At 31.8% G+C, this 26792-nt stretch overlaps 1 protein-coding gene across 2 annotated transcripts in view; it reads right to left on the bottom strand.

Moving 5' to 3' along the window:
- LOC131854444 (furin-like protease 2) overlaps positions 1 to 26792 on the bottom strand; it is a 227215-nt gene that overhangs the window by 72735 nt on the left and 127688 nt on the right. For both annotated transcript variants that reach the window (XM_059205558.1, XM_059205559.1), the window contains exon 2: positions 20167 to 20458. In XM_059205558.1, the coding sequence (XP_059061541.1) occupies positions 20167 to 20328 (162 nt within the window). In that variant the 5' untranslated portion in view covers positions 20329 to 20458. The remainder of the gene's footprint in view (positions 1 to 20166; positions 20459 to 26792) is intronic.

The raw sequence follows: 26792 nt of genomic DNA, 5'->3' as shown, positions 1-26792 counted from the left end.
ACTAGCTACTCGCCCCGGCTTCACACGGGTGTACATGTATTACATATATAAACCTTCCTCTTGAATCACTTTAAAAAACCGCATGAAAATCCATTGCGTAGTTTTAAAGATTATTTTAAGATAATAATATATACATAGAGAGAGACGGACAGACATCGAGACCGACTTTGTTTTATACTATGTAACAAAGGACATTATTATAGGACAATTAAACGTTAGTAATGTTAATGTCTCCTTAGTTTGATATTATCTTATAAATATATAAAACTTTAGCATATTCACAAAAAAGCATTTGTCACAGACAAAAATGTCACAAAAAAATCATACATCAAACCATTTATTATTTACCAAGTAGATAAACCATTTAATATTTTTTGTAGTAAGGACATACATTTAAATACCCGTGAAAGAATCCAGTTATCAAGAGATAACAAAATACGGAACAAGCAAAATACATAAAATAATTATTCATTTTATGTATTTTGCTTGTTCCGTATTCATATCTCTATATAATACGAATAATCATTTTATGTATTTTAAGGGATAAGTTTAAGAAGATTACTTACTGCGCCGACTCCAATGACATGAAGGCAAGGGAATAATCATGACAGTTATTGTATTTAAAGATTTTTTCATGAAGTTCTATTGAAGCCCTGTCTGATCACACAACTTGTTTATCAAGTTATAATCCAGGATTACACTTTTGTCTCCTATATATTAACATACATTCCCGTGCAATTAATTTTGGTCAACCCACATTATGATACCCTGAATACCCGAGTAAACAAAAGAATGGAACTAACAGAAGCATTCTCAGTTCAATGGGCTTTGATTCATTAGCGATCAAAGAAGCCAGTGAGGATGGAAAGTACAGGAATATAATCAAAGAATAAATAAAGTACGTATTAAGGAGCATGGTGTTTAACCTCAATCTGTTCGCAGGTAAGTAAACCTATTGAGAGGCATGGGGCGATAATGGCATGTAATAAAGTAGACGGGGTTTATGGGGATCCACGTTCAAAAGGGAAAACGTTACGACTCCGATCGAGATACTACTCCCCGCCCTTGTTTTAATGGTTAATTCTATTTAGACTTTCAAACAGTTCCAAAAAGGCTTTGCCATAATTTAGCTGATTTTGAGCCAATTTCGAGGAATCTGTTTCCATAAGCACCCACGTTAATTTTGTTTGTTGTTTGAAGTTTGTTTTTGTAACACAAAATTAAAAAAAAAACATTCATAGAAATTAAACCTACTGCCACTATTTTAATAAAGGAATTAAATAAAATGTATCTATTTAATTATGATCTAGTCTCTAAAACAAACAAATAAATGTAAATGCTTTCAGTGACAGATTACAGATATTTTTATCACCAAACTAAACAAATCACATGTTAAATTAATGTTCAATCTGTGTTTTTCTAAAAGCTAAAATAACTATATACATTTCTACAAAATTTAGACATGTGTCCGTGATTTTTAAATTGTACTACTAAATTTTTTATTTCCTGATTATTGAACATTCTTTTTCTCTTACTTAAAATAATTGTCGGTAAGTATATTCTATTAACCTATTATCTAATCGGTAAGACTTTTTTTTAATCGGTGAAAGAGTAATCTACGGAACAAGATTGACAATAGAATTTCGTGATTATCCAGATTTTCGTGGAATTTTTCCTCTACAAAAACCGATTGATCCCGTGCCTGAAGCTAGAAGGCCGCTCCTAATTCAATTAAGCACAACTTAAGTTTATTCACTGGAATGAATCTGCATTTGTCTATTGTTTGAACAAAGGGTCGGATTGTTTTGACGTCTAAAACTATTGAGTGCTTATTTGGTAGGCATTATATGAATGATTGACATCATTTTAAATTTCAAAATGGTCTGTCTGAATTTGTACTGAATCATTTCGTATAAAGAAAGGTTCTCTGGTTTATTAGTTTTATACTGTTAGCATGTTCTGGTACCTTCAAACCTATTAGAAAACTAGATTAGATTGTTAAAACTGTATGACAATTGAAGAATTATAAAAGGATAAAGTAATCACCTTATCCTTTTATAATTTTTCAACTGTACTACGTTCTACTAAAAATAAAGATCTAGGTACCTATACCTACTCAATTAAAAAACATATTGAAGTCCTAGCTTCTGTAAAGTACAGGTAGACTTGGACAACCATTATTCATTTATTCAATGCTTCAAAGTTAGAACACCTACTTTTACGTCAGAAGTTAATAAGTTTACTGATTCGTATAAAATTAAATTGTATGCTTCAAATAATACAGCTGAAGTTACAATGACAAAAGAACAACTGAAGTGACGTTGGAGGTGATACAGCAAAGTTTATGCACTAAGCTAAGTGCCTTCATTAAAAGATAAATTGCTGGTCGTGAAAAAGTTACGCAAGAACTTGTTAACTGATGCATAAGTAACCGTAAAATATGAAGTAAGTTTGTTGTTAACGTTGACAAAGTTATACAGTACATAAATATTCTTACAACAGCAAAATAAGTCAATAACAAAAGTTGTATTCAAATTAATGTAAAAACGATATTTATCTGATAGGGCGATTAAAATATGTAAAATAAAATATATTTTTTTCTCTTCAGCAAGTCCTATTTGTATCAAAAGATATATAAGAGTTATTACAAGTTATTATCACATAAATAACTTGTAATAAATGTCAAAATATGATTTATTGTACTAAAAATAGTTAATCACTCATATTTCACGGTAGGGAAAAAAATATAATATAAAAATTTTACGTTCATAAGCGGCTAAAATATCCTACATGAATAAATAATTTTTAATTTAATTTCAAATATATTTAATATAAATAACTTTTTGTAATTAAATGACGCTGCGTTTCAAGAGAAAAGTACCTACATATTTTATATTAAGAAGACTGAAAACAAAAGTAACGTAGCTGTAAATAGAAACTTAATTCAAGTCGTTACCTCGATTCGAAACAACAGTACATACACACTTAAGTTATTATTGTAATAAACTTTCCTTTGTGAGGATCGTAATGTAAGAGATAAAAGGTCGCTGTTAATATATTTGCGAAACGAGTTCTAATAACGTGATATTAGTTCCTTTTTTATTTATATACCTTTTATTGCTATTGACAAAAAGTCTCATATGAAAATGTGATAAAAAGACACGAGCAACGCTCGTAAAGACGTGAACAAAAAGATAACAATAAAAGTTAATAACCTTGGAATACGGCACAAGTTTCAAATTATTAAAAAGTATTAAGGAAAGGACATTCTGTATGTAATTTTAATGAGGCCTAATTTATTGTGTGTGTCATATGAGGCACGTAGGCGAGTTGGGCATTTACAGTATTCGCGTTCCGACGTTCCGGCGGGCCGCCCAGGAAAGGCCGAGATTTCCTTCCGTCCCGGCCGACTTTATTATGGCCTTATTACCTACAATGAAGATCATATTTACATGTATAGAAGAAGACATAATAAACACACGCGACTGAAGAATGACGGGGCGTCTTCTATATGGAATTTTCGGGCCCCCAGAGCATCTGGCATATTTCCTGCTTATTACGGGCACAAAGAATCTCAAAACTGTATTCGTGACGCGCCCCGCTCTAGACACGTTGACACATTCCTGCATTATGTAATTCTGCTTAGACCGGGCGCATTTTTCATAGCGAGATTTCAAGAGTACGCTACGCGCACCTGTCACCGTACTCCTTTCAATGGAATATTACATTATGTCTGAAAGGCCGCCTTCGAGGAGGCGAAAGAAAGAGGTAGTTCGCTGTCGCGTGTCAAAGCCTTGGTAATGACACAGTGGCTTGAAATCTGTAATATTATTGCTACAAATAGTGAGGAAAAACAGTGAACAGCGATGAGCAGAGGCTACATTACGCCGGCGAACAGCAGCACAATTACACGTATGTAATAAAACTTGGGATTCCAAGTCTACGATTTAAGGATAAAAAGTATAAGTAAGAATAATTTGATCTCAGTTTTTTTGGCTGTTCTTGTTTCTTATTTTCAATAAGGGAGGGATACTGTCTATTTATTTATATATACAGCACTGTCTAGAATGAGAGAGTATTTTTTTCTTGAGATTGTAGTGGCATATTTATTACACTCAAGTAACAACAACAACAACAACAACAAAAAGAATAATAAACATAAAAATAAAACTATTATTTGAATGGGATAAGTAATCATTTATTAATACGTTGAACGTTAAAAAAGTAACAATAGTATTAACATCACTATATCAACATTTCTTTATATGAATATAAATAATATTTAATAGAAAAAATCTTATACAATCAATCTGGTTATTATGAAACATTTGTTTGCATTACAATCTGTTAAAAGGTTGACCAATTGAATTGCAGTTTCATACATGATACGAGCAACGAGATACACGGTGTGTCAATTATATTAACACAACTGTACATTTCACTTAACTTAATTAATTGATTTAACGTTTTCAGATGTTTGAAATGGAAATATTTCGAGTATAAATTTCGTCACAATTGTTTTGATTCTATAAACAAGTTTACACATTCAACAATGCAATTATTGGTCAAAACAATGGCCACTAAGTGGCACAATTATAGTCAAGTTTTTATGTATTAATAGAAACATATTATTTATTATAGCAATCCTAATACTACAAATAAACAATAGTACATTTCAACTAATATTGTAACTGCAAACAAATATTTATTTGTTTGTTATGTTATGCTTTAACGGTTGAAACCTTTTGCAGATACCTAAATTCAGTTGGAACGGAGGAATATTTTTATGTATGCAGCATTGCTCGCGGACTCCAGTCCGGCGAGCCGACGATGTTCGTACAGTGTGCTTTATAAGCAATTTTAATGTTTACTATTAAAAACTCAATTGTTCACTTAAAAACTTAAATGACATATTTTAGGAAGAAATCACTAAGACAGTGTAAAACATAAAGAAAATCTGAAATGTAAATTCCAAATAATTTTAATAAAGATTTTTCTATATTAATTTATTCTTTAAATTTAGCGATAAATCATTTATTACAGAAGTTGCTTTTGTCATTAAATTTGGCGGTTAAACTCATGTCGAGTCCATTTCCGAAATAACCCTTCCCCCTCCCCCTCTTAAAAATCAAGGGCCACCCGCTGGAAACACTAACGTAGGCAGTGCGTCGAGGCGCAACTAGATATAGTTTATGGCTATTTAATTCTGAGTAAATTAAGTCTGACATGACGACGATAGCGTGGTTCAACATCGTTAGTACGATTAGATATAAAATGTAGCAATTAGCTTCACCGATTACCATCTTCACGCTATTTGTTTTGTGGGGTATACAGCCAGGATATGTCGCAAGTTTGTCATTGCAATTGATATAAATTTTGATAACCTGTAATTTAGTAGCAATCATAGACTAATTTAGTTTCGATTGCACGGATGTGATCAATTTTAGTGACACAATGTTTTAACAAATATGTACATACAGAGATATGCCAGGCAAGTGAAATACATATCTAGTACTTGATAACGACAACGCATATATCGTATATATATGTAACATGAGTCATATTCTTTTCAGTTTTCGAATATTTTATTACAGGTACTTTAACATCGATTTTTTTCAAATCTTTGTGGAATATTCCTATGCTAGATTATCAGTAATAAGTAGTAATAACAATAAGAAAGATAATAAAAAAATGCTAAAGTGATCACTTAATTTAATCGATCCATTTATAAATCTAACATATTATCTAACATATATTAACATTTTCAATATAAAATAACAGATTATACCTCATCTGTTATTTATTATTGACAATGTTATTTATATGTCACATTAAAAATATATAAGGGTATATACTCATCTGTTGTTTCATATCTGACATAAGAATATATATATTCTCATGTCATATCTTAGACCAATGAATAGTATTTGAACCGGCGACCGTCACGACCGATGTAATTAACTATTCCCATTGAATTAGAAACTTACTTTAATAGCAACTGTAACAATGTCCCTTTGGGAGTAGTTTACATGAAAGTTTATATAAACTGTCTATCTTAATCTATCAATCACGAGTTCAGATAGAATCTTACAAAGTTTTAAGTCGAAAATAAATTGTTCCCGAATGAGATTTGCATAAATCGTATCTTTTAACTGCGACAATTATATTTTATGTGCTCTATCATCTCTTAAAATAAAACTGACAAAATGCAAGTATGTAGCAAAAGATGTTGTATTTCTATTGTAGTTACTAGATATTATTTATTATTAATAGATGTATAAAAAAAAATTAAACATAACAATACTGACCAATACAAACAAGCGTACTCATTAATATAAATGTTTGTTTGCGAATAATCGAACCCGCGATAATCGAAATAAGAAGATGTGCAAAACCACTAGACACAGAGGTTAATCCGTAAATATAATAATGTGGTGTGGGAATAAATATAATAATCCGTAAATAAAAATAATAATGTAGGATTAATAGGTACATAGAAAAAGAAAGCAATAACATAACATAAGACAAATAAAATCATGTCCGCGTTAAACTCAATCGAGGAAATTCCTGAGTAAATAGCCATTGAGCTAGTATCTCTCCCTCCGTGTAAGTACAATTTGGTAACACTATTGAATTCTTATAAAACGGATGGGAAGAATGGGCGTTCCTTTGAGAGCCATCGGCGGATAGGACGTGAGCCGAAACGTAAACTTTGCGGAACGTTTACTCGCGGTTTTGTAGAAGGGCGCACTTCTTAAGAGCATGCTATGTATGCACATAGTACCTATCTGTCATAAATTGCCAGGTCAAATACACATAAATCAAGAATATAATTGGAAATATGATTGACCTTTCATACCAAATTGACGATCACTACACCAGCCCAGTACTCCCTTGCTCACAAGTGTTTGAACAATTCTACTCTACTAATTTATTTTTAAGAGTTTAAAAAGTATCATAAAACCAATGGTTATAAAGGCAGAGGAAGGCCGTAAAAGAGAGGGATGGACTGTGTGAAAGATGATAAGAAAGGAGTAAATAAAGAGATGACTACAAACAGAGATGAATAGACGAGAAGAACATATTACACCCCCCCTCATAAACTCACCCCAAATAAGGCTAAGGAAGAAGTAAAGAAATGTTGTTTACTTCAAAAGTCAAACTCAACATGAATTTAGAACCCCACACATTCATTACTAGGAAAACATATAACGTATAATTTTTCAATAATTATTGTAATTATCGCGATGTTTCTGTATTCTAAATAAGCATCATTATAGAAAATCGTTAACACCTGTTCGTTCCCATATAATTAACGTTCCGCTTGCTATATAAAATTACCCATCACCAATACTCGCTAACAACTTACCTATGCCCGCCACAAATTGTCTTCGTTATGTGACAATAACTTATATGCAGATAGGGTTGCCAAATAAAGCTTATCATTTCCTGGACATTTAGGGGAATTATAGTTGGATTCAAGTTTTAACTGCAAAATTTATTACAGAGTAAGATATATGTATATCTAAATAAATATAATCCAATACAAAAAAATAGAGATCATTTTGTAAGAATGAAAATTAGTAAACTCTAGAACAATCTGTTCCGATTTCAGATTTTTTTTACACTATTTGATAGCTATAGGTTATATATTATATTATTATACAAAACTCACATAGATAATTATGCACCCAGCTTAAGCCATCCACTAATTTTCAATAGACATACTGAAAAAATGAGATCAGTGGCTTCATTAATAAACGATTGTATTTTGAAACAGTTTAATTCGCATATTTTATATTTATCTACGGACCCTCTTACAAACCATAAAACTAAGCTTGCTTGTACATATCATCAATGGTACATAGAAAATGATTTTATGTAGGTAATAGCTTTACATAATTATGTCAAGGACGCAAAAATTCATTACTTTCCCAAATTCCCTAGACACGTATCAACCCTACATATAACATATTGCTTACCACATTAATAACAGTAGACACCATTGTCTTCTAACATTCAAGTATGCATAATAATAACAATACCGCTTTATCCATAATAATCCAGACACGGAACATCTTGAACTCAAGTTGTCGGTGCCAACTTAATCCTACACTAACAATTACACGCTTAATAGTCTACGAAGAAAACCGTTTTCCAACTACAGACACAGGTAACGCTGTGCTGCGTCAAACACATAGAATAAACAGTGTATCGCGATGTGTAAGGCTGATTTAAACCAAACAAGTGACTATACGATTACTTGCGGTAATACAAATTGAAAGGTCTTATATGTTCTTAAAGTATCAGAATAATAATTTGCCAGTCAAAGTGACTATATTTGATGATAAATGATGTGTGTTTGATGTTAAATGGTCTAGTTATGATGACGGCAGTCACAACATCCTTTACTACGTTGAGCATTATATCATTGCCGTATGTATTTACATCTTGTTTAAAAGTTTCCAGATTATAGAAAAGAAGATACCTAGGACAAGGAGATAATTCCACAATTGACGATCTCGGTGGTCTAGCGGTTTAAGCACAAACTTCCAACGGTCGCGGGTTTAATTCCTCGCTCAGTGCAAACTTTTTATTCATGAGTATGATTATTTGTATCGGTCTGGGCGTTTTCTATGTATATTATACAGCTATTTACAAAAATATCTATGTATTTATATCAGTCGTCTAGTACTCATAACACAAGCCTGCTTACCGTGGGACTGGGTGGTGCTGTATTAATTGTCCAGAGTTATTTATATTATATAATTTGATGACATGACACCAGTAAAGATTCGCAAATTGGTGCGCGCAAATATCATCTGTTCTGTGAGGATGGTGTTTGAGCCGTACACAAGTCTGATTTTTTTTAGTCTAAATCCCCCATAACACGTAGAATAAACACGTAAGTCGTGTAGCACCTAGGAACATTTTCAACAACACAACGAGTGCTCTTGTGGCTCGATTTACCGGTGTACGTCAAACACAGTTCACGGCCGCCTATTGAGTGTTTGGCGACACTCCATCCACAATGACAGCACTATTGAGTGTTTGTGCAGCAGTTCGCGTGAGTTTGCTCACCTTCTCACGCGTCTTATGGCATACGCGAAAATTTTGTACTGCGATGGAATTTTGAAGCGCTCCTATGTTTGGCTGAGTTTGCTTTGAGGGTTCAACTGTTATGTGCATATAGCAATTTCATGGCGCTTAAATTTTACAGTTTCTGCACTTGATACGGCCTACCGTATACTGATACAACATTATATACCCTTGAATAGTACACGAATTACATGTTACATTTTATCATGGATGGTTAAGTCATTAACACACGAAGAGGCAAGAAAATATAAATAAATATAATATATAATACGCTTTCACATTTACAATATTAAGGATTTTAACCGAGTTTGTTTTGATTGACACGTTTCAGAATATACTTAAAAAAAAAGTTCATAAACAAAATTAATGTCGCTCGCTCCTTAATCCTCTTCGAGAATAAGTTTACATCTAACCACTCTATGTGATATTATGGTACCTTTAGTTAAGTAAAATTAATCAGATACATCGCCGCTGCGAATCAAGATATTCAAGACTACTAGTCGAGCACAAAAACTCAAGTAAGTTCTTAATCTAGGGGTTCACGTCGCCAGACGCCATAAAAACTGTGACACTTACTCGAACAAAGAAAATTGGTGACATCCTTAATTGTGCGAAGCTAACGCCTAGTAAAAACGGAGTAAAAACTACGACGGCCACTTTTACATTCGCTTGTTACATTTCTTTTGATGAATGTCACAGAAACAAGGCAATTATTTCTGTAACAAATATAGGCATATTATATAATATACATTTCCGATGATTATTTTAATATTAGTGGCAATTATTCATGATTCAAATTGCGGCATCAAAACATTTTGATACATTGCGATGTAATTAAAATAATAGAAAATAATTCCAAATTTGGATTTGAATAACATCAAAAATACAATCCTTTAATTTTAATATTACAAATAATAAATTGTACCAGTTCAGTTGCTTGTGAGTTATTTTCAACTGAGTTAGTTAACCAATCTGGACTGTAGGGATAGTCACAAAAATTGTCTATGACTGCAGTCATAAAACTAAAATAAATGACGTGCATAAAACGTGGAGGCTGAAATAAATATTTTTGGAATCGATTTGCAAAGTCTGCAAGAATGTCTGCCTGCTTCCTCTAATACTGGAAGTATATTGGTTGCTGCTAGTTAACCGCTAGCACGAATTATAGAGCCTACACAATCATATACATAATATAATATTCAATTACTATTATATAAAATCTTTTAAAATACACAACGGATTTTCACTCAGACCTTCATACTACTGTTTGACCACATATGTTCTCATAATAAACCTATTCAAATATTTAATCAATCATCAGTCATAATATGTGTATAGGAACAATAGTTAAAAAAAAACAAGTACTTATAATCAAAGACCGGTGTTTGCGTACATGTTTACTAATATAAAATACATTGCAAATATTATATTACGTATTTTTAATCGTTATCCAAGATTTTGGTTACGTAAAAGATTTTTATTTTATATATTTTAATGTATAACACCAGAATAGAATATCAAAAGATAGAACATATTACTCGTGATACAATTCGTCTTCACATAAAATTTCATTATGACTCTTTTAGCTGTTTAGTTATGTAACTGTATCAAAAGAATTTGGTATATCTATCTCTCTTTTTACATTATTATTCATTAAAGAATAATAGTGGAATTTTATATATCCATCTCTTTTCTCAATTATTATTCATTAAAGAATAATAGTCAAGTTTTTTTATCGTACTTGTGGGCTGAAACAGTTTTTCGAAATGTATAACAATAGAAAAAGTAAAACAGAAAAAATACCTATCACATAAGTGTCGTATAATGAAATGTATACATAATGAATCGACCAGAATAAATACATACACTTTTATTTTTTTAAACTAGAATGTGTGAATATAAATCTAGTGCACAATTGTGATTTACAGAATGTCCCATTGCTAATAATGTACCACGTCAGATCCACCTCCACGCGGTCCCCCCGTAACCATATGGCCTAACTGTCCTAACTTCGTTTTTAAAAATAAAATATGCTCGAGCGCAGTGATGGCTGGCTCATCCGTCATACTCGTGAACGAGTGCTGCTTGTAGGGACTGGTCTGATCTTATCACTACGACTGATTTAATCTTATTGTGTTTTTATATTTGAGCCTAAATAAATTAGTGCTGGTTGGTAGTTTGTATTCACACGTTTCGACTTGTAAAATGTGAACTTACAAGGATTGTTTAAAAGAGCAACACACAAGTTTCTTACTTATTCTTCTTGTGATGAGACAGCTTTCCGAATAAGCGGTAGATTTAAAAAAATGTTGACTATTCAAAAGTGCTTAAATTAAGTTTATTTGAATAAATGATTTTCTATTCTATTTAAATTATCATCCATTGGTGGCCCCTTTACAATAGCCTATCCATATTATTATTAAATTATTTGACATTTATCATTATACTAGCTGTGCCCGCAGTTTCACGCAGGAAATATATAGCCTATATGTTATTCTGAAGCTATATTACTTCATCAAAATGTGTTCAGTAGGTTTTGTGAAAAAGTAAGAAACATCCATCCATACTCACAAAGTTTCGCGTTTATAATATTAGTAAAATAATAACAAAAAATAAAAATAATAGCATTGGTAGAAATAACATACCGTGACCGCATAATGAAACTACCAAATAAAACCGGTTATTCTTACATTATTATACGACGAAAATTAAACTTGGTGAAGTTTTTGTTGCTAACGACTTGCTCAGCTTAACGGCTGGAGCGTTTCTTTGACGTAAACTAGCCGCTTTATGTTATGGATCTGTTTATATCCACTTTCAATTTATTTTTGTTTATGCCATCACTTATAAGTTGTAAACGGTTCCTATATATTTTATACTAATAATAATATAGTTAATCAAGATATTACATAAACCAATACTAATTTACACAATACTACAAAGTAATGATTACGTGAATAGGTATACCATACAACTATAGTCAAAGATGTATTTCAGAAAAATAACTGTCATTATAATTTAAATCTTACTTCTATACTAATATAAAAACGAAAATATATCTGTTTATCTGTTTACCGCGACTTCGCATGCACAAACTTTAATCCGTTCTTTTATTATACCAGTTTATTTTATGAGATTAAAACAACCTAAGTCCGTCCTTGTTATACAATCTATTCATGATAAATTAAGATCCCTTTAGTCCTACAAAAAGATAACAAATAGACAAACAGAAACGCCTTTGCATTTATATTATTAGTATGGATTGTTATTCCGAACACCTATAACACCCGTACAAAGTCGCGGGCGTAGACAATAATAAAACACAGCTGATTTGTAAGGCCTCTCCCGCAAGGAGTCGACTGAAAAGACAAAGAAATCTCCCTCCATTGCTAAAGAGATTCACCTGATTTGTTTTGCATCATAAAGAAAGCATGCGCTTGTAATGCGACAGGAAATGTGAATCATGTATTCAGCGGTTATTCCCAGCAGATACGTATGTTTATCTTAAGGCGAATTCAGATAGAATAAATTCTACAAAACAAATGAAAATGGTTCCATAAGACTTTGTTGAATTAATGTAAACTGTAGAATGATTATACTATATGCATATGACATAACCATAACTAACGAAGATACAAAGCATGACTGATTAAATAGCGTGGAGAACTAGGTCTATAATTTTTAAATTATCACTTTTTAGACGAGTTTTTAACAATGTGTATAAAATAATCAATTCATATGACTAATTGAAAATATTCTAAATTGGTATTTTTTTATAAAGTTATATTCTATAATAGTACTATATTCCTTCAATTCTTATCACGATTAAATAAATATCTGCTCTCTGAAAATTTTCTTTACCTTTTTATTTGCTATACAAATATTCCAAACCAAAAATTCCAAAAAGATCTCTATAAAAAAAGGCTTAATCCTCACGAATTGACTGGACCATCAACTTGGGTAAGCATTCAATAAGAAAGTATTACTCGAAATCTACATGAGATTGGAAGATACAATGTACTAGAAAACAACGTAATACAAATATATGCATGTAAAGTAAATATTGCAGTCATTTGTAGTTATTAGACTTTGTTTCTTTTCTCTTGACACATCTACTGATATTTTTATTAGTTATAATCCCATTCTCATATAATTAATTGAAAGTTCTTACGTTTTCATAAGACGATTTCGATTATAAACATCATCACTGCAGACATGTCTTTACTACTACATTTTCCTTCAAATTGAATATATAAACCCATCAGTTTGAAGATAAAATCTAATACCAGTAAAATGTACTTGCAGTAACTTTAGTTTACAAAAGTTTGTTGTAAAATTGCTTTTATCGAAAGAGCCGTATACAGATTTAGTATTAACACAAACAGGTACAACTACTTTTTATTTAAGTTTAAGTACTATGACGAACAATATTAGGTTTATTGGCATAACTCTAATACAATGATACTACGCATTGACTTACGACAATGTATTGCGTCACAACAGGATTATTACGTGGTCTGCAACAATATGATCACTCTATTTATATATACTAGTCTATTCATATTATAGAAGTACATAATCTAATTTTCTATTGTATATGTGTATAAATGCAAAAAATGTTATGTATGAATAAATTATATGTAATTTAATAAAAAATCATTTATATCAATATCATGTATACTGTTGTATTTTCTTTCTATGAGTGATAATGAAATGAAGCGCCCTCCTGCGCTAATGGCAAATGCAGGCGGGGCACTAGTGGTGAATGATAAAATGAGCTTGAAGTCAGGTCAGTTAGCTCATCTTGGTAAATGGCAATTTACCACAATTGTTTCCAAAGTGAACCACGTGGATATTTTATTGTATTAAAACTTTAATAGTTACATTTTTTTTTATTCGACAGAGAAAGTAAATTGTGTTTTGGATGTTAATTCATCCAAGGGATGAACTAGAGATAGATTAAAAACAAATTGAACTACAGTTTGAGTAAGATTTCATTAATATCAACGAACGTGCGGGTGCTAGACACGATATATGCAAATGCAACTGATATACATAATATTAACATAACACGTAAATATCTGGGTAAGCATATTCTAGCAATTTCCATAGATATAGCAACATGTTTGGGCTGTCCATACATATAAATAGACATTGAGGTGTTACGTACTAAACTATAGTAAAATAGAGATAATGCCTCTAAAATCATACCCTAATGCACAGAGAAAAATATCAAATATCCCCAGTAAATATGTCTAGATTTTGTTAGTATTTATTTGTAGCCTATATAGCATATACATACTGTACCCATATCATAGTCTATTTTAAACAGAACATGACAAGACACTAATATGCATAACGCATGATGTTTGTGTTAATGATGCCACGATTGATTAAAACATCGGCTACAATTGCGGTGCTTATTCTTATGCGTTGGTACATCATATCTCAATGTATATTTGCCTAGAACATGTACAATATCATATTAGGGACCTTCCATAAATAACGTTATATGAATGTTATGATTTTTTGATCCCTCCCCCATTCTTGTAACAGTTGATCACATTTGAGCAGTTCTATAGTGTGATGTTACACATTTTAGAATTGTATACTAGTAAAACTAGTAAACTCATCGACAAAATAATTTAAACCTTATGTTTATATAGATGTAGTTGGAATTTTTTTATTTTATTTTTATTAAATGATTTAATGATTTAATACTTAGATAATACCTATCACATTTTCAAATGCAACGTATATTTTGGATGACCCCAAATGTTATCTGTCCGAAATAGCAGTACTTGCAGAACATAGTTTAAAATTTAATGCCACGGAGACCGGCCACAATTTTATATAAAATCTTTAAACATTAAAAATTTTATGGGTGAAAATAATTTTATTCACACAGTTCCCCAACAATGAACCGTAAACGAAAAGGCGAGCTCTACAATGATATTACGCAACTTAGTTAGTCTGTCTGACAATGTCGCCGTTGGCTGTCACCTCGCGTTGCTGCTAAGAGATAAATTGTCACTTTCGAATTTGCTCCCAGATTCTGATAAGGAGTTACGGACACTTTACTAAGTTACATCGACTTTATATCTTTCAACTATGTATGATTTACATTTTAAACTGCAGACATGTCACTTCAACGATGAAAGAGAGCTACCTATGGAGTTGTGATAGTAGTAATCGCCCAATGCGGGACCATCCCATCCATTGACGTCTCTGCTGAACTTGCTCGTAATTACAGTTTCTGTAGACTATTGTTACAGATATGTATTTGATGAAACATTTGGTAGAAAATAACCAAAAGCTACAAGTATAATTTCTTTATATATTTTAACATATAAAATACCAAGAATATTTACGTTGGTCAGTCATGCAGTCAATTTCACATACATTTATAATATATGTACTTGTATGCATCAAAATTTAAATGAATTATTTAATACACTATATTATTAGTTTAGTTGAACTATAAGCGAGGACAGTTTAACAAACCGCCAACGCTCGCCCACTTTTTAGGAGGCTAGGTATATACATATATAGGCACCTATAGTGAATGTTAATTTTAATATCACAGAAGCGACAGTTCAATTGGTGAAGACGCTAATGCAGAAGGTTAGGATTCAATCCCCAACCACTTTACAATAATTATATTATATTATATTATACACTGCCTGTGACAGCGTTCGCATGATCAACATTTGTTGATAAGACACGAATATACAGCCTATGTTTTTTCAATTGATACAATAATAGTGTGCTAAAATTTGACGACTATTGGATACTTTAAGAAACAAAGAAGTAGATGTACATATTAACGAATAAATTATTATATATGTATATAATTAATACATAAATAATATGCTCAATCACTTAATTGTTAATGACCGCCACACTCGGAGTCCTCTAATGACTACTCAAGCAATTTCTTAGTGTATATTTTAAAAATGTCCTCAGAGTTAGCTAAAAGATAATTCCTAATCACAATTAACATACGTAATACATATCTAATAATAACTAAAACTATAGCGACCTAAAGGAACTGAAAAGAATTAACGAAAAGAAAAGAAAATGCATAAATAGAGAACGAACGGAGGACAGTAAAAATAATACAAAGCCTCCACCGCCCGCTTAAGAGATAAAGTACAGGAGATACTTGAATAGTAATTTGATTGGGGCTCAAGTTGAACGACTAAGTATTCAGCGATTAGGAACCCAAGCTTAACAGAATCGAATGCCAATACAAGATTAAGCCTTTCGTGCAATTTACGAATTCAATATGTACTAGTCATTCCTGTGCTAACAGAATCCTAATCCTATATCTATAATTGTACACATTACAATATTTATTATCAGTCGACCTTCTTCTTCTTAATCGTTCCCTCACTGCTGAGGATGTAGGTAATAGAAATAGATGGAGTAAAAAATAATCAACTTGTATTATATATTATATAAAAACTTCTTAATTATTTTTTATACATTACTCCTTTTGTAACGAAAGATCCATGCTTAATATGCATAATATTGATATATAAAATATTAGTCATATTAAATTTCTTTGATTATATAACACTTATAAATCTATAAATAACCTAAACTTTATAAATACATAAGAAGACACATACATATTCTATAACACAAATTTAATAAATATTTTTAAGGTAACGAGTTTTATTTGAACAAAAATGTACGAGAAGAAATACTATGTCTACGGTTCTACCAACAAAACAGCGGACAATTTCTAAAATAAACCTTGGTACAGATAAGTTTTAGGGTCATTAATCATTGAGCAAACTTAATTGGGATGAACTAGGCTGACAGTCACGCGAACAACTAAACTTGTATACTTCTTATCCATCGGCGCGGCGGGGCGGTAAATCGTAATACATATTATATACTCGTACATGTCGCATACCCAATACCAACTGAAAACTTATAGATTTTGGAAATTCCACTGTAAGGTTTTGACTTTAAACTCTAATTTCAATAATATCCTTGTTCTGAGTCGGCGACTTCATACGCACATGTTGTATTAGGGTTAACGATAGTTCATAACTTTTTTTATTGTAAACCTATTTACATAGAACAACAAATACAACAATAAATTTGTGAAAATCGCACACAAATCGGCTAAGCACGAAATAATATATTTCTCTCATATCTTTTATGTACATGATAGTGATCAATAACAATTAATTGATACCCAAATGATAGTGATGATAGTGTATATATGTATTCAGTCATAAATTAATAAAAAATATATAGGTATCGGATAAGTTAGATCTAGGATACCCCTTTGATCGATCCCCCGTCCAATTCAAACGGGGATCAAATTATAACTGCTTAAGCCGAGGTTCGAAACCCTAGCTGGCCTCAGACTAAAATCTTATCCGTCAGGCCGGAGTTGGCCTTCAGCCACTCCATAAGTCCTTCCGCGGGTTTGGAGTGCCATCTGCGCTCGCCCCCTATCGTCCGGTGAAGCTGTAAGGCCAGCTGCGACGACGACGATGACATATTATTTATAACGAACTAGCTATGCCCGCGACTTCGTCCGCGTAAAATAGTGACCTTGCCCAAATAATAAAAAAATATATATTAATAATCTAACCCAATAAAAAAGTTTCATCGTTCTAGCTCCAAAAATGAAAATTTCCATTATGGCTGAGTCCTGTGAAGGTAGGTACTAATATTATATATATAGCCTAAAAAATAAGTTTCAAGCTTCTAGCTTTAAAAATGTCAATACTTGCATACCATATTTCACCTTTTGACCCTTACAACCCATTTTCGTTAATTATATTTAATCAATACGCAAAAAATAAGATTCAAGCTTCAACCTTTAAAAATGACGATACTTCTATATAACCTCCTCTTTCAATCTCTTATAACCCTTTTTCGGATTAAAAAGTAACCTATGTCCTTTCTCAGGATCTAGATTTTAAACTTCATTTAAATCAGTACAGTAATTTTGGCATTTAAGTGAGACAGACAGACAGAGTTACTTTCACTATCGTAATATTAGTAAGGTATTTATTAAACTGACCAACTGACAAAAAAGCGAATGAAAAAATTTTCATCGTTCTAGCTTCAAATATGACGAATTTCCATAAAAACTATTATCTGCTATTTTACTTTACCCCTTGAATGGTGACATTTTTACAAATTTAAATGTCATATTTATTTATATTTAATGTATAGTCTAAAAATTTCTTTAACTTCTTTTGTAAATTGGTGGTCCAGTTGGCCAATAACATAATAAAAATTTGTTAAATCAAAATAATAGATGTGATATTCTAAATTGCAAACATCCCTCTACTTGCGCAAACCATACTTTGACTCTACTGGCCAGAATGGAGAAACGCGTATTCCGACCCTGAATAGCTCGGATGGAACGGTAGATGTTGTTTCTTCCAAGGAAATGTTGTTCATATGTATAGACAACTTCATTCTTAATATTATATATTGTTTTAATCTTCAAAAATATTAATAATATGTGATTACGATCTTGTCCAAGAGCAGGGTCATCAGTTATAGCCCGTACCAGGATTATATTTATGTATTTATAAAATAATATTGCAGAGCAAACGATTATACATTTAAATTTATAAGGAGACAACGGATTGACAATAATCAGTTGCTCGCGCAATTATAAATGCGCGCTGCTTATACAAATGACATTTATGTTTATTTATGTCGCATATCTAGTACAATATTGGTGTAATTCAGAAATAAAAAATTTTTAAAGTTAGACTTAATACCACAGTTATAAAGTAGACTTTCCAAAATTTCTAATTTTTTAGTTAAGCCAGTATTATACATGTGTGTATTAAACCGCATAAAGATAACCTTGTATTTCCATTTTCAACTTTCGTAAATGAATTTAAATTTTGTTCCCTTACAACCCTTTTTTCGCATTAAAAAGTAGCCTATGTCCTTCCTCGGCGTATAGACTATCTGCGTACCAAATTTCATTTAAATCGGTTCAGTAGTTTTGGCGTGAAAGCGAGACAGACAGACAGACAGACAGACAGACAGAGTTACTTTCGCATTTATAATATTAGTAAGGATAACGAACTAGCTATGCCCGCGATTTCATCCCCATGAAATTTATAGCCTATAAGGTTTCATCAAAATCCGATAAATAAATACCGATACCGAAAATTCAATAGTTTTTGCGTGAAAGAGTAACAAACATCCATTTACCCATCCATACTCACAAACTTTCGCGTTTATAATCTTAATAAGATAGGATTAAAGATTGTAAAACGTTCAGATTCGAAATTGGTTGGTTTATTTTTATTCTAATGCCTACAATATTACTTCCTTCTATTCTTTCAATGTAATTTTGTCTAGTATCGTTAATACCTGAACTATAAGTAGCTTTTCTGCTTGCAATCAATCAATTTCGAGAGTCAATACTCGCTACCGAATGTGTATATTGACGTTTGGGTATCAATTAATTGTTAACTACACTATGGTTTCGATATTTGTATAGTAACCCAAATGGTTACAATGGAAACTAAGTTACGCTTTACAACTTCCGCCTTACAATACTACCATCACACAAATGAGTAGATTGGAAAAAATAGACATACCGGATCATATCAGAGGAAATATTAATACTTAGATATTGGCGGTTTTTCTATACATTCTGTCTTACGCACTAAGAATTCATTTTTTAATATATTAGAAAACAGTATATCTTACAAAATATTTAACTTTGGATTACGACAAACTGTGTAAGCATCCAACTAGATATAGACACAGCCTGTAACTAGGAATAACATAGTAGACGAAATACAAACAATGTAGAAAGCATCGATAGTCTGTGAGATCATAGATATGTTAATTACTTATCTAAAGTAATATTTTTTTTTTTGTTTTTAATAAATAGACTAAAAATACGCTATTTAAAAATTCTTTCACTCATAGAACACATTATCCGCTACTAATATGAGCTGTATTTATTTATAAAATAATTGCACCCGTTCAAAGTCTAATATCTCGCTGAAGACATATAAAGAATTAGACAAGTGTGTGTGTAAATAGTAAACTCACCTGTCCATGATTGAAGAAGCCATGCCTCCTAGCGATGTCGTCTACATGCGCCGCCCCACCGGGCACGTGCACAGCGAATTGATTGTGATACAAGGGCTCCGGGATGGCGCCAGCAATATGCAGCGTAGCCAGCAATGCCAGCGCACGCCATGACCCCACCATGACACCGACTGGTCTCAGCGGTCAGCACTCACACAACCACATCGGTCGCAACCACCGCACTGTTACGCACTCGGTCTCAATTGAATACACTTGACGCCGACCAAATCTTTGGCATCCCACTTAGGTTTACCTGCAAACAGAAAATTTCGAATTAGTCTCGGCCGCTTTAAAAGCTCAATTAAAACGCTCCCCTAATTGTAACGTCCACCGTTCTCGAAAACAAAAGGCGCGCGGGAGATATTAAATTTTAATAAAGAGTAATTCCCACGAGCAGCCGGCTCGCTTTATTTAGCTTTATTTTTATGTTCTAGCAAGCTCCATAAATATAAGGCAAATTTAGGCCACGATAAACATATTTGCAGGCGCGGGTGGTACAGCAAATCACGCGCCAGATAAAACGCAATAAGCGGACGCACAAACGCGAACAAGTTAAAAAAATCCGAGCAAAATCCCGAGATAATCCAGATAAGCCACGCGGGCAAAGTATGAAAAGCCTGACCGTGAATATATCAAAAATATTTATGAAATTTTATTTGGAAATTTATCCAACGTCTGCCACAAGTGAAAGTAGTCTTTGAACAAATTTCTTTGTGCTGTTCATTGATTCAGCTTTGAATGATATTTTCATTTAAGTATCCACAGAAAACTGCTTGAATATTTTAAGAAGTATTTAGATAACGCTCGATCGAGTTATCTTAGATGATCCGGATCAAGTTTGGTGGAAATAAAATTTTAAGAAAGCGCCTTGTATTTATATATTATCATATACCGTATCATTTCTATATTCATTGGAACTAGCTTCATGTATATTTGTTGTAGAAGGTTTCAAGTTGCAACAATTACAAGTGTATTATATCAAATAGTTCTTAAAATCTGCGATTTAAAAAACTCATGATTATTTACTTCTATGTTTTGTACACAGAAAACTTCATATATGTTAAATTTCTTGCTAATTCTCTCGGTTATCTAATAAATCTATTGTAAATGTATCGGTATAGCGGAATAAAAATTATCACTCAAAAATACTTCAATTTAAGTATATTTAAATAAATATTGTATCTCTTAGGTATTTAGATGAAAGTGATCGCATAAAATGTCAACTTCATTCCATTTCGACACTTCAATGCAACGAGTAACTCTGTCGCAGACTTGAGATGTGTTACTAGGAGAAGTATACGACAGTACGATTTTATATATCCCCTCCCGTAGCACCTGAAGAGCTCAACTCCGGACAGTTTATATAGAAGTTTCTGTTGCGAAATAAGTTTAAAACAAACCTAATAAACTCCACACCTACGCCCTACATAGTACTTCCGTTTACCTATTTAGTGCTACTATGTTGCAAATGAAAGGATATAATTGAAGGTAATGAAGACAAATATAGTTGTCTTTATGTGCGTTATGCAATGTAAATGCAATGTATATTATTATATAACGCAATAACATTATTATCTTATAAATTACTAGCTATTCGCCCCGTTTTGATACGGGTGTATTATATATATAACCCTTCCTCTTGAAACACTCTAGCTATTTAAAAAAAAAACCGCTTCAAAATTCGTTTCGTAGTTTTAAATACTTAAAGCAAACATAGGGACAGACAGCGACAGCAACTTTGATTTATACTATGTAATGATGATACTATAACATCATAAGAGCCAGGCGTATACGTTTCTTCATATATTATTTTTAATAAACCAGTCTAGTGCAAGAGGATGAGGTAAACCGACCTCAAAAAATACTTTTACAAACACATGATATCAACACGTTCGCACCTTAAAGAGAATATAAAATATTTCGAAATATTGCGTACATACAGCAGCGCACTGCAGGTTTCCAACAGTTTTACGGTTACGTCTACTCCGAGATCTCTGCACTAGCGATACAATTCGGGGAATTTTAATATCCTGTGTAACAAAGATAGGCTGCTAGCGTCGCTGAAATGGTTCACAGTTCCAAGGTATTCATAGGTGCTGTGACAGAGAACTAAAATGGTCAGTTCGTATGTCAACTATATAAGTTGGCAACTGACACTTTGTAAATCTTATAATTCCGTGTTTTTCAAAAGTGTAGAAGAAAGTTAGTTCGTTTGCAACTAAAGAAGTTGGTAACTGACACTTCGTAATGATGTATGTACAAAACGTGGATGATGAATTTTTTTACTGCATTTGAATATATAATAATAGGTTAGGATTAATTGTAATATTACGTATACCTATACAATTAATACTAACTTATTATTATATATTTTCTTTTAAACGATTAGTAAACAAATTCATCCAGCTATAATTGAATAAAGACGAAATTTTTTTATTTATATTAGGGGCGAGTCCTAATATAACAAATTGTATCATGAAGGACATATACCTGCTACTTTGTATAACTTAAGTGCGCATCACATTGAATTAAATTTGGCAAGCTAATTCTGCTAGAGAATTGTATAAGGGCGTCAACAAAAGCCCATATTTGCTCTGAGTTTGAAACAAAAACCCGACACAAAAACAGGTAAGTTGTCCGTGGATACATTTAATGTAGCACCGTCGCAATGGGACTACCATGTTTAAAAGGCCCAGGGTTCAGTTACTCACCATGATATAAATATTAGGGTATTAAATTATCACAAGAGGTAAGTTTACAAAATTACCTAAATTTATGTCGTATCGATAAAATAGACTTAAAGTGTATTTAGTCATTAATTATACGCGAGTTCAGGGAACGAAAAAATCAACGTCAGTCATTAACATTCTGTAAATCAAGAAATAAAATAGTTGCTTTGTAAATCGACAAGTATAATACTCAGACGCTAATACCTGATCAATTTGACTAGACAGCTCAAACATACAATACTTGCTTACAATATTTAATTATTTCCGCCAATTACTCTAGTGACACATTTTGAAATCCACCAGGCTTGGTGAGAACGAGGCCTTCATCTCGTATTTTCCACCAAAAACAAAATAATATTTTGATTAATTCTGCTACAATTAGGACTTTCACAAAGGACTGAAACTTGCCTCGTCGAGTTTTAATCGCCGAACAGTCACCAGTAGGCTTTCAAGCTATATATCGAACTTTATTCAATACCTAATGATGCCTCGTTCAGAGGCGAAACACATGTCGCAATATGGGTGTAGACTCAATAAATGTCGGAATTTGATCACCATTAGAGAAGGTCGTAACGATAGTGTATTTTCCACACTGGATATTTGTGATCGCACACATGCTATTTGTAATGGAATTAAAGAAAATAATATAAAGCAATTAAGTAGTGTAGTTAAATAATACTAATTCGATAAATTACAAAAAAAAGAAATCAGTTCAACAAACAATTAACTAAAATATTGATGAACAAAAGATATATAGCGATCGTATAATTTTATGAATTCATTTTAAAAATATATTAACACGAAATAGAGTTCTCTATGGTCCGCTACCTATTGCCCTAAAATATTGTGGTAACATTCGCATCGAGTATGTAAGTTACGGTTTCTACTTTCAGCAGGTTTCTTGGCTCGACTACGCTGTACTGAAATAAGTGCAAATAGTCGCATTGTAGTATATAATACATTACCTTCATATAATACAGGTCAGTGGTCAGTAAACATATATGTAAGACGTAAATTTATATTAATATTTATTATTTTAACTATGGTACGAATATATGACCTCTATGCTGTTTATAGTTTTTTTTTTTATATAGTTACAATATAGCTTATTTAGTGTCATGTGACAAAATTGTAAAATAAAAGGAAAATATAATTCTGTTCTACAGACCCGCATATTATTTATTTAGCTACTACTACTATACGATACTATTTTTTATTTTCCAGAGTAAATCCGTCATGAAGATCCGCACGTCGTAGGGGAGGGACATGGATACTGCCCGACTCCTACCAAACCCCATGGTGTCGTCCGCTCACTATTAGCGCCAGGGTCACGAGATCAAAGTCGCAGTCCACCTTCACCTGGCTAGACTAACTATCTCAACCCAAAACTCAACGACAACATACTAGTACCTAATTATTTTCGAATGAGCGGTAGATTAAAAAAATCTAATGACTATTCAAAAGTGCTTCAATGTAAGTATATTTGAATAAATGATTTTCTATTCTATTCTATTCTATTTCAAAAACCAATGCACTTTTTAAAAGAAATACAGATGAGACTACTTTGTTTAACATATCCATGTTCATTATTTCCTATTATTTTAACTTCATACACGTCACAACTGGACATGACATTAATTAATTCTGCATGCCAGATTCTAGTGAAGAGTGTGACCACTAGTATTCATAAATAAGCTATCACGAAAATCACTTTTCAGGCATAACAAAGTAGTTTGTATTTGATTTGTTCACACAAAATCCATTTGATAGTAGTTTTAACCACAGAAAAAAACTGGATGAAAAGAATATATAAAGCTTATATGGAAACAGTTATATTTTGCGACAAATCAAATCAAATCATTTTTTTAGCACTAAACATTGGTTTACATAGTTGTTATTGTAATATAATGTCCCATTATGTTTTGCCTCATTAGGCATGCAAAATATAAATATTATTTATTAAATATCAAAGAAAATACTATATATATTCCGAGTTTAATTTATTTTTAATAAAATATTCTTATTCAGTTAGATATCTTAACGGACAGATCCTAAAAATACAAACGAATAAACAATTATATTTCATACTACGCATCCTAATATGCATATTTATAAGTATTCTAAGTATTTACTTGTGTTAAACACGGATACTGAAAAGTACTGAAGAGCAGAATTGGCACGCGCTAAGGAAAGAAAGAAATATACATCACAACATTATATAAACACTAATGATTTAAACTTCGAACCCCTTAGTTATCTTACTAAGTAAGTACGTAGTGGTAGTAAGTAGTAAGCAAGTACTTACTTACTACATACTAAAAAAACGATGCTATTTTTGGAATAAAGTAATCATTCTTACTCACTTAAACCGTATTTAGTGAGTAAGAATGAATACTTTATTACAAAAATAGCATCGTTTTTTTTATGACCTCTGGATGCGACTATTGTAAGTCTTATTGTAAATCATCACAACATTATGTGAACACTGACTTTATTATTTTAAATTTGAAAAAACAACTCCTTTTAATAGACTATGATTGCTGTAGGGCAATGTTAAAGGCCCCAGTTAAATTAATTTGAAGCTATACCGACGATTATTCTATTAACCCCGGTCTGGTAGCGAAGCCGTACAATATATTCGGCTTAATATCGTACTCGTAGCTGTATTGTTCAACATATATCGTTTTTACTTCACATATAAAATGAATATAGATTTGTCGTTAATCAAATTAATATTATGAAGGGAAAAATATATTTTTTATGTTTGTGACGAACAAATTTAAAAACTACTGGGAAGATTTAACACCATACACCATTAGAATGCTTAATTATCCCTGAGTAACATAGGCTATATACAATAAAATAGAAGACCCTACATAAATTCGATAATGTAAAATAGGGTGTAAAAAAATTTACTTTATACTGAAAGATTTTGTTTTGTCCTGCCATGCGAATCGACCGGGGCATTAGTTGAATATAAAATAACATACATTCACACAATACGTCTAAAACATTAACAATTTACAACAAAAATTTTGAAAACAAAATAATAAAAAATACTAACAATTAATTGAATAATATAAAATTTACGGCCTACAAATATATTTAATTTAGTGGAGAAATGCCTACATAAAATATATTTACAAGTATATAGTAATGTGAATATCACAGTTTTGTAATATCAATATTTAATTTTCTGTTAGCTTTTTAAAATAACAAATATTAAATCTGAATAATAAATTTAACAAGCCTACACAGCCTATACAAACCTGTCAATCATGGAATAATATTCTATTCAAAATGTAGAATTTTAATAGAGAGACATATACCTTAAATCATAACCCACTACACTAATGCACTTAGACACAACAACAATGGTCACTTAAAATCGACATTCAACACCCATTAAGTTCATTAATTATAATAATAATTAATAAAAATATTACTTTATGGCTTTATAATCACATTGAACGATACTGTTTAATTATTATTAATATTAAAACATGACACACAACTGCTTTCTGTATCTCACTGATATCAATTGAAACTGGCCGATCCCTAACCTGTTTAAGTAGTGAGTAAAAATCTTAACACAGTGATTACCAATTTATACTAACATAACACACGAAGCTAAAGAGTTTCTTTGTTTACTTGGACGCGCTAATCTTAGAAATCATTGGTTCGAATTGAAAAAGTCTTTAGTTTTGAATAGCCCATTTGTCGAGGAAGGCAATAGACTATATAGAAAAAAATCACGTTCCGATTAATATAAGTGGAGTATCAATTATTTAAAAATGGATAAAATTGCGCAGACGAAGTTAGTTCAGCTTATACTATATACATTTAGGGTTGCTCTCT

Source organism: Achroia grisella, unplaced genomic scaffold, assembly GCF_030625045.1.
Source record: "Achroia grisella isolate CSIRO2021 unplaced genomic scaffold, CSIRO_AGI_Agris_v1 utg1186, whole genome shotgun sequence".
Lineage (NCBI taxonomy): Eukaryota > Metazoa > Arthropoda > Insecta > Lepidoptera > Pyralidae > Achroia > Achroia grisella.
This window is presented reverse-complemented; position numbering and strand designations above follow the sequence as displayed.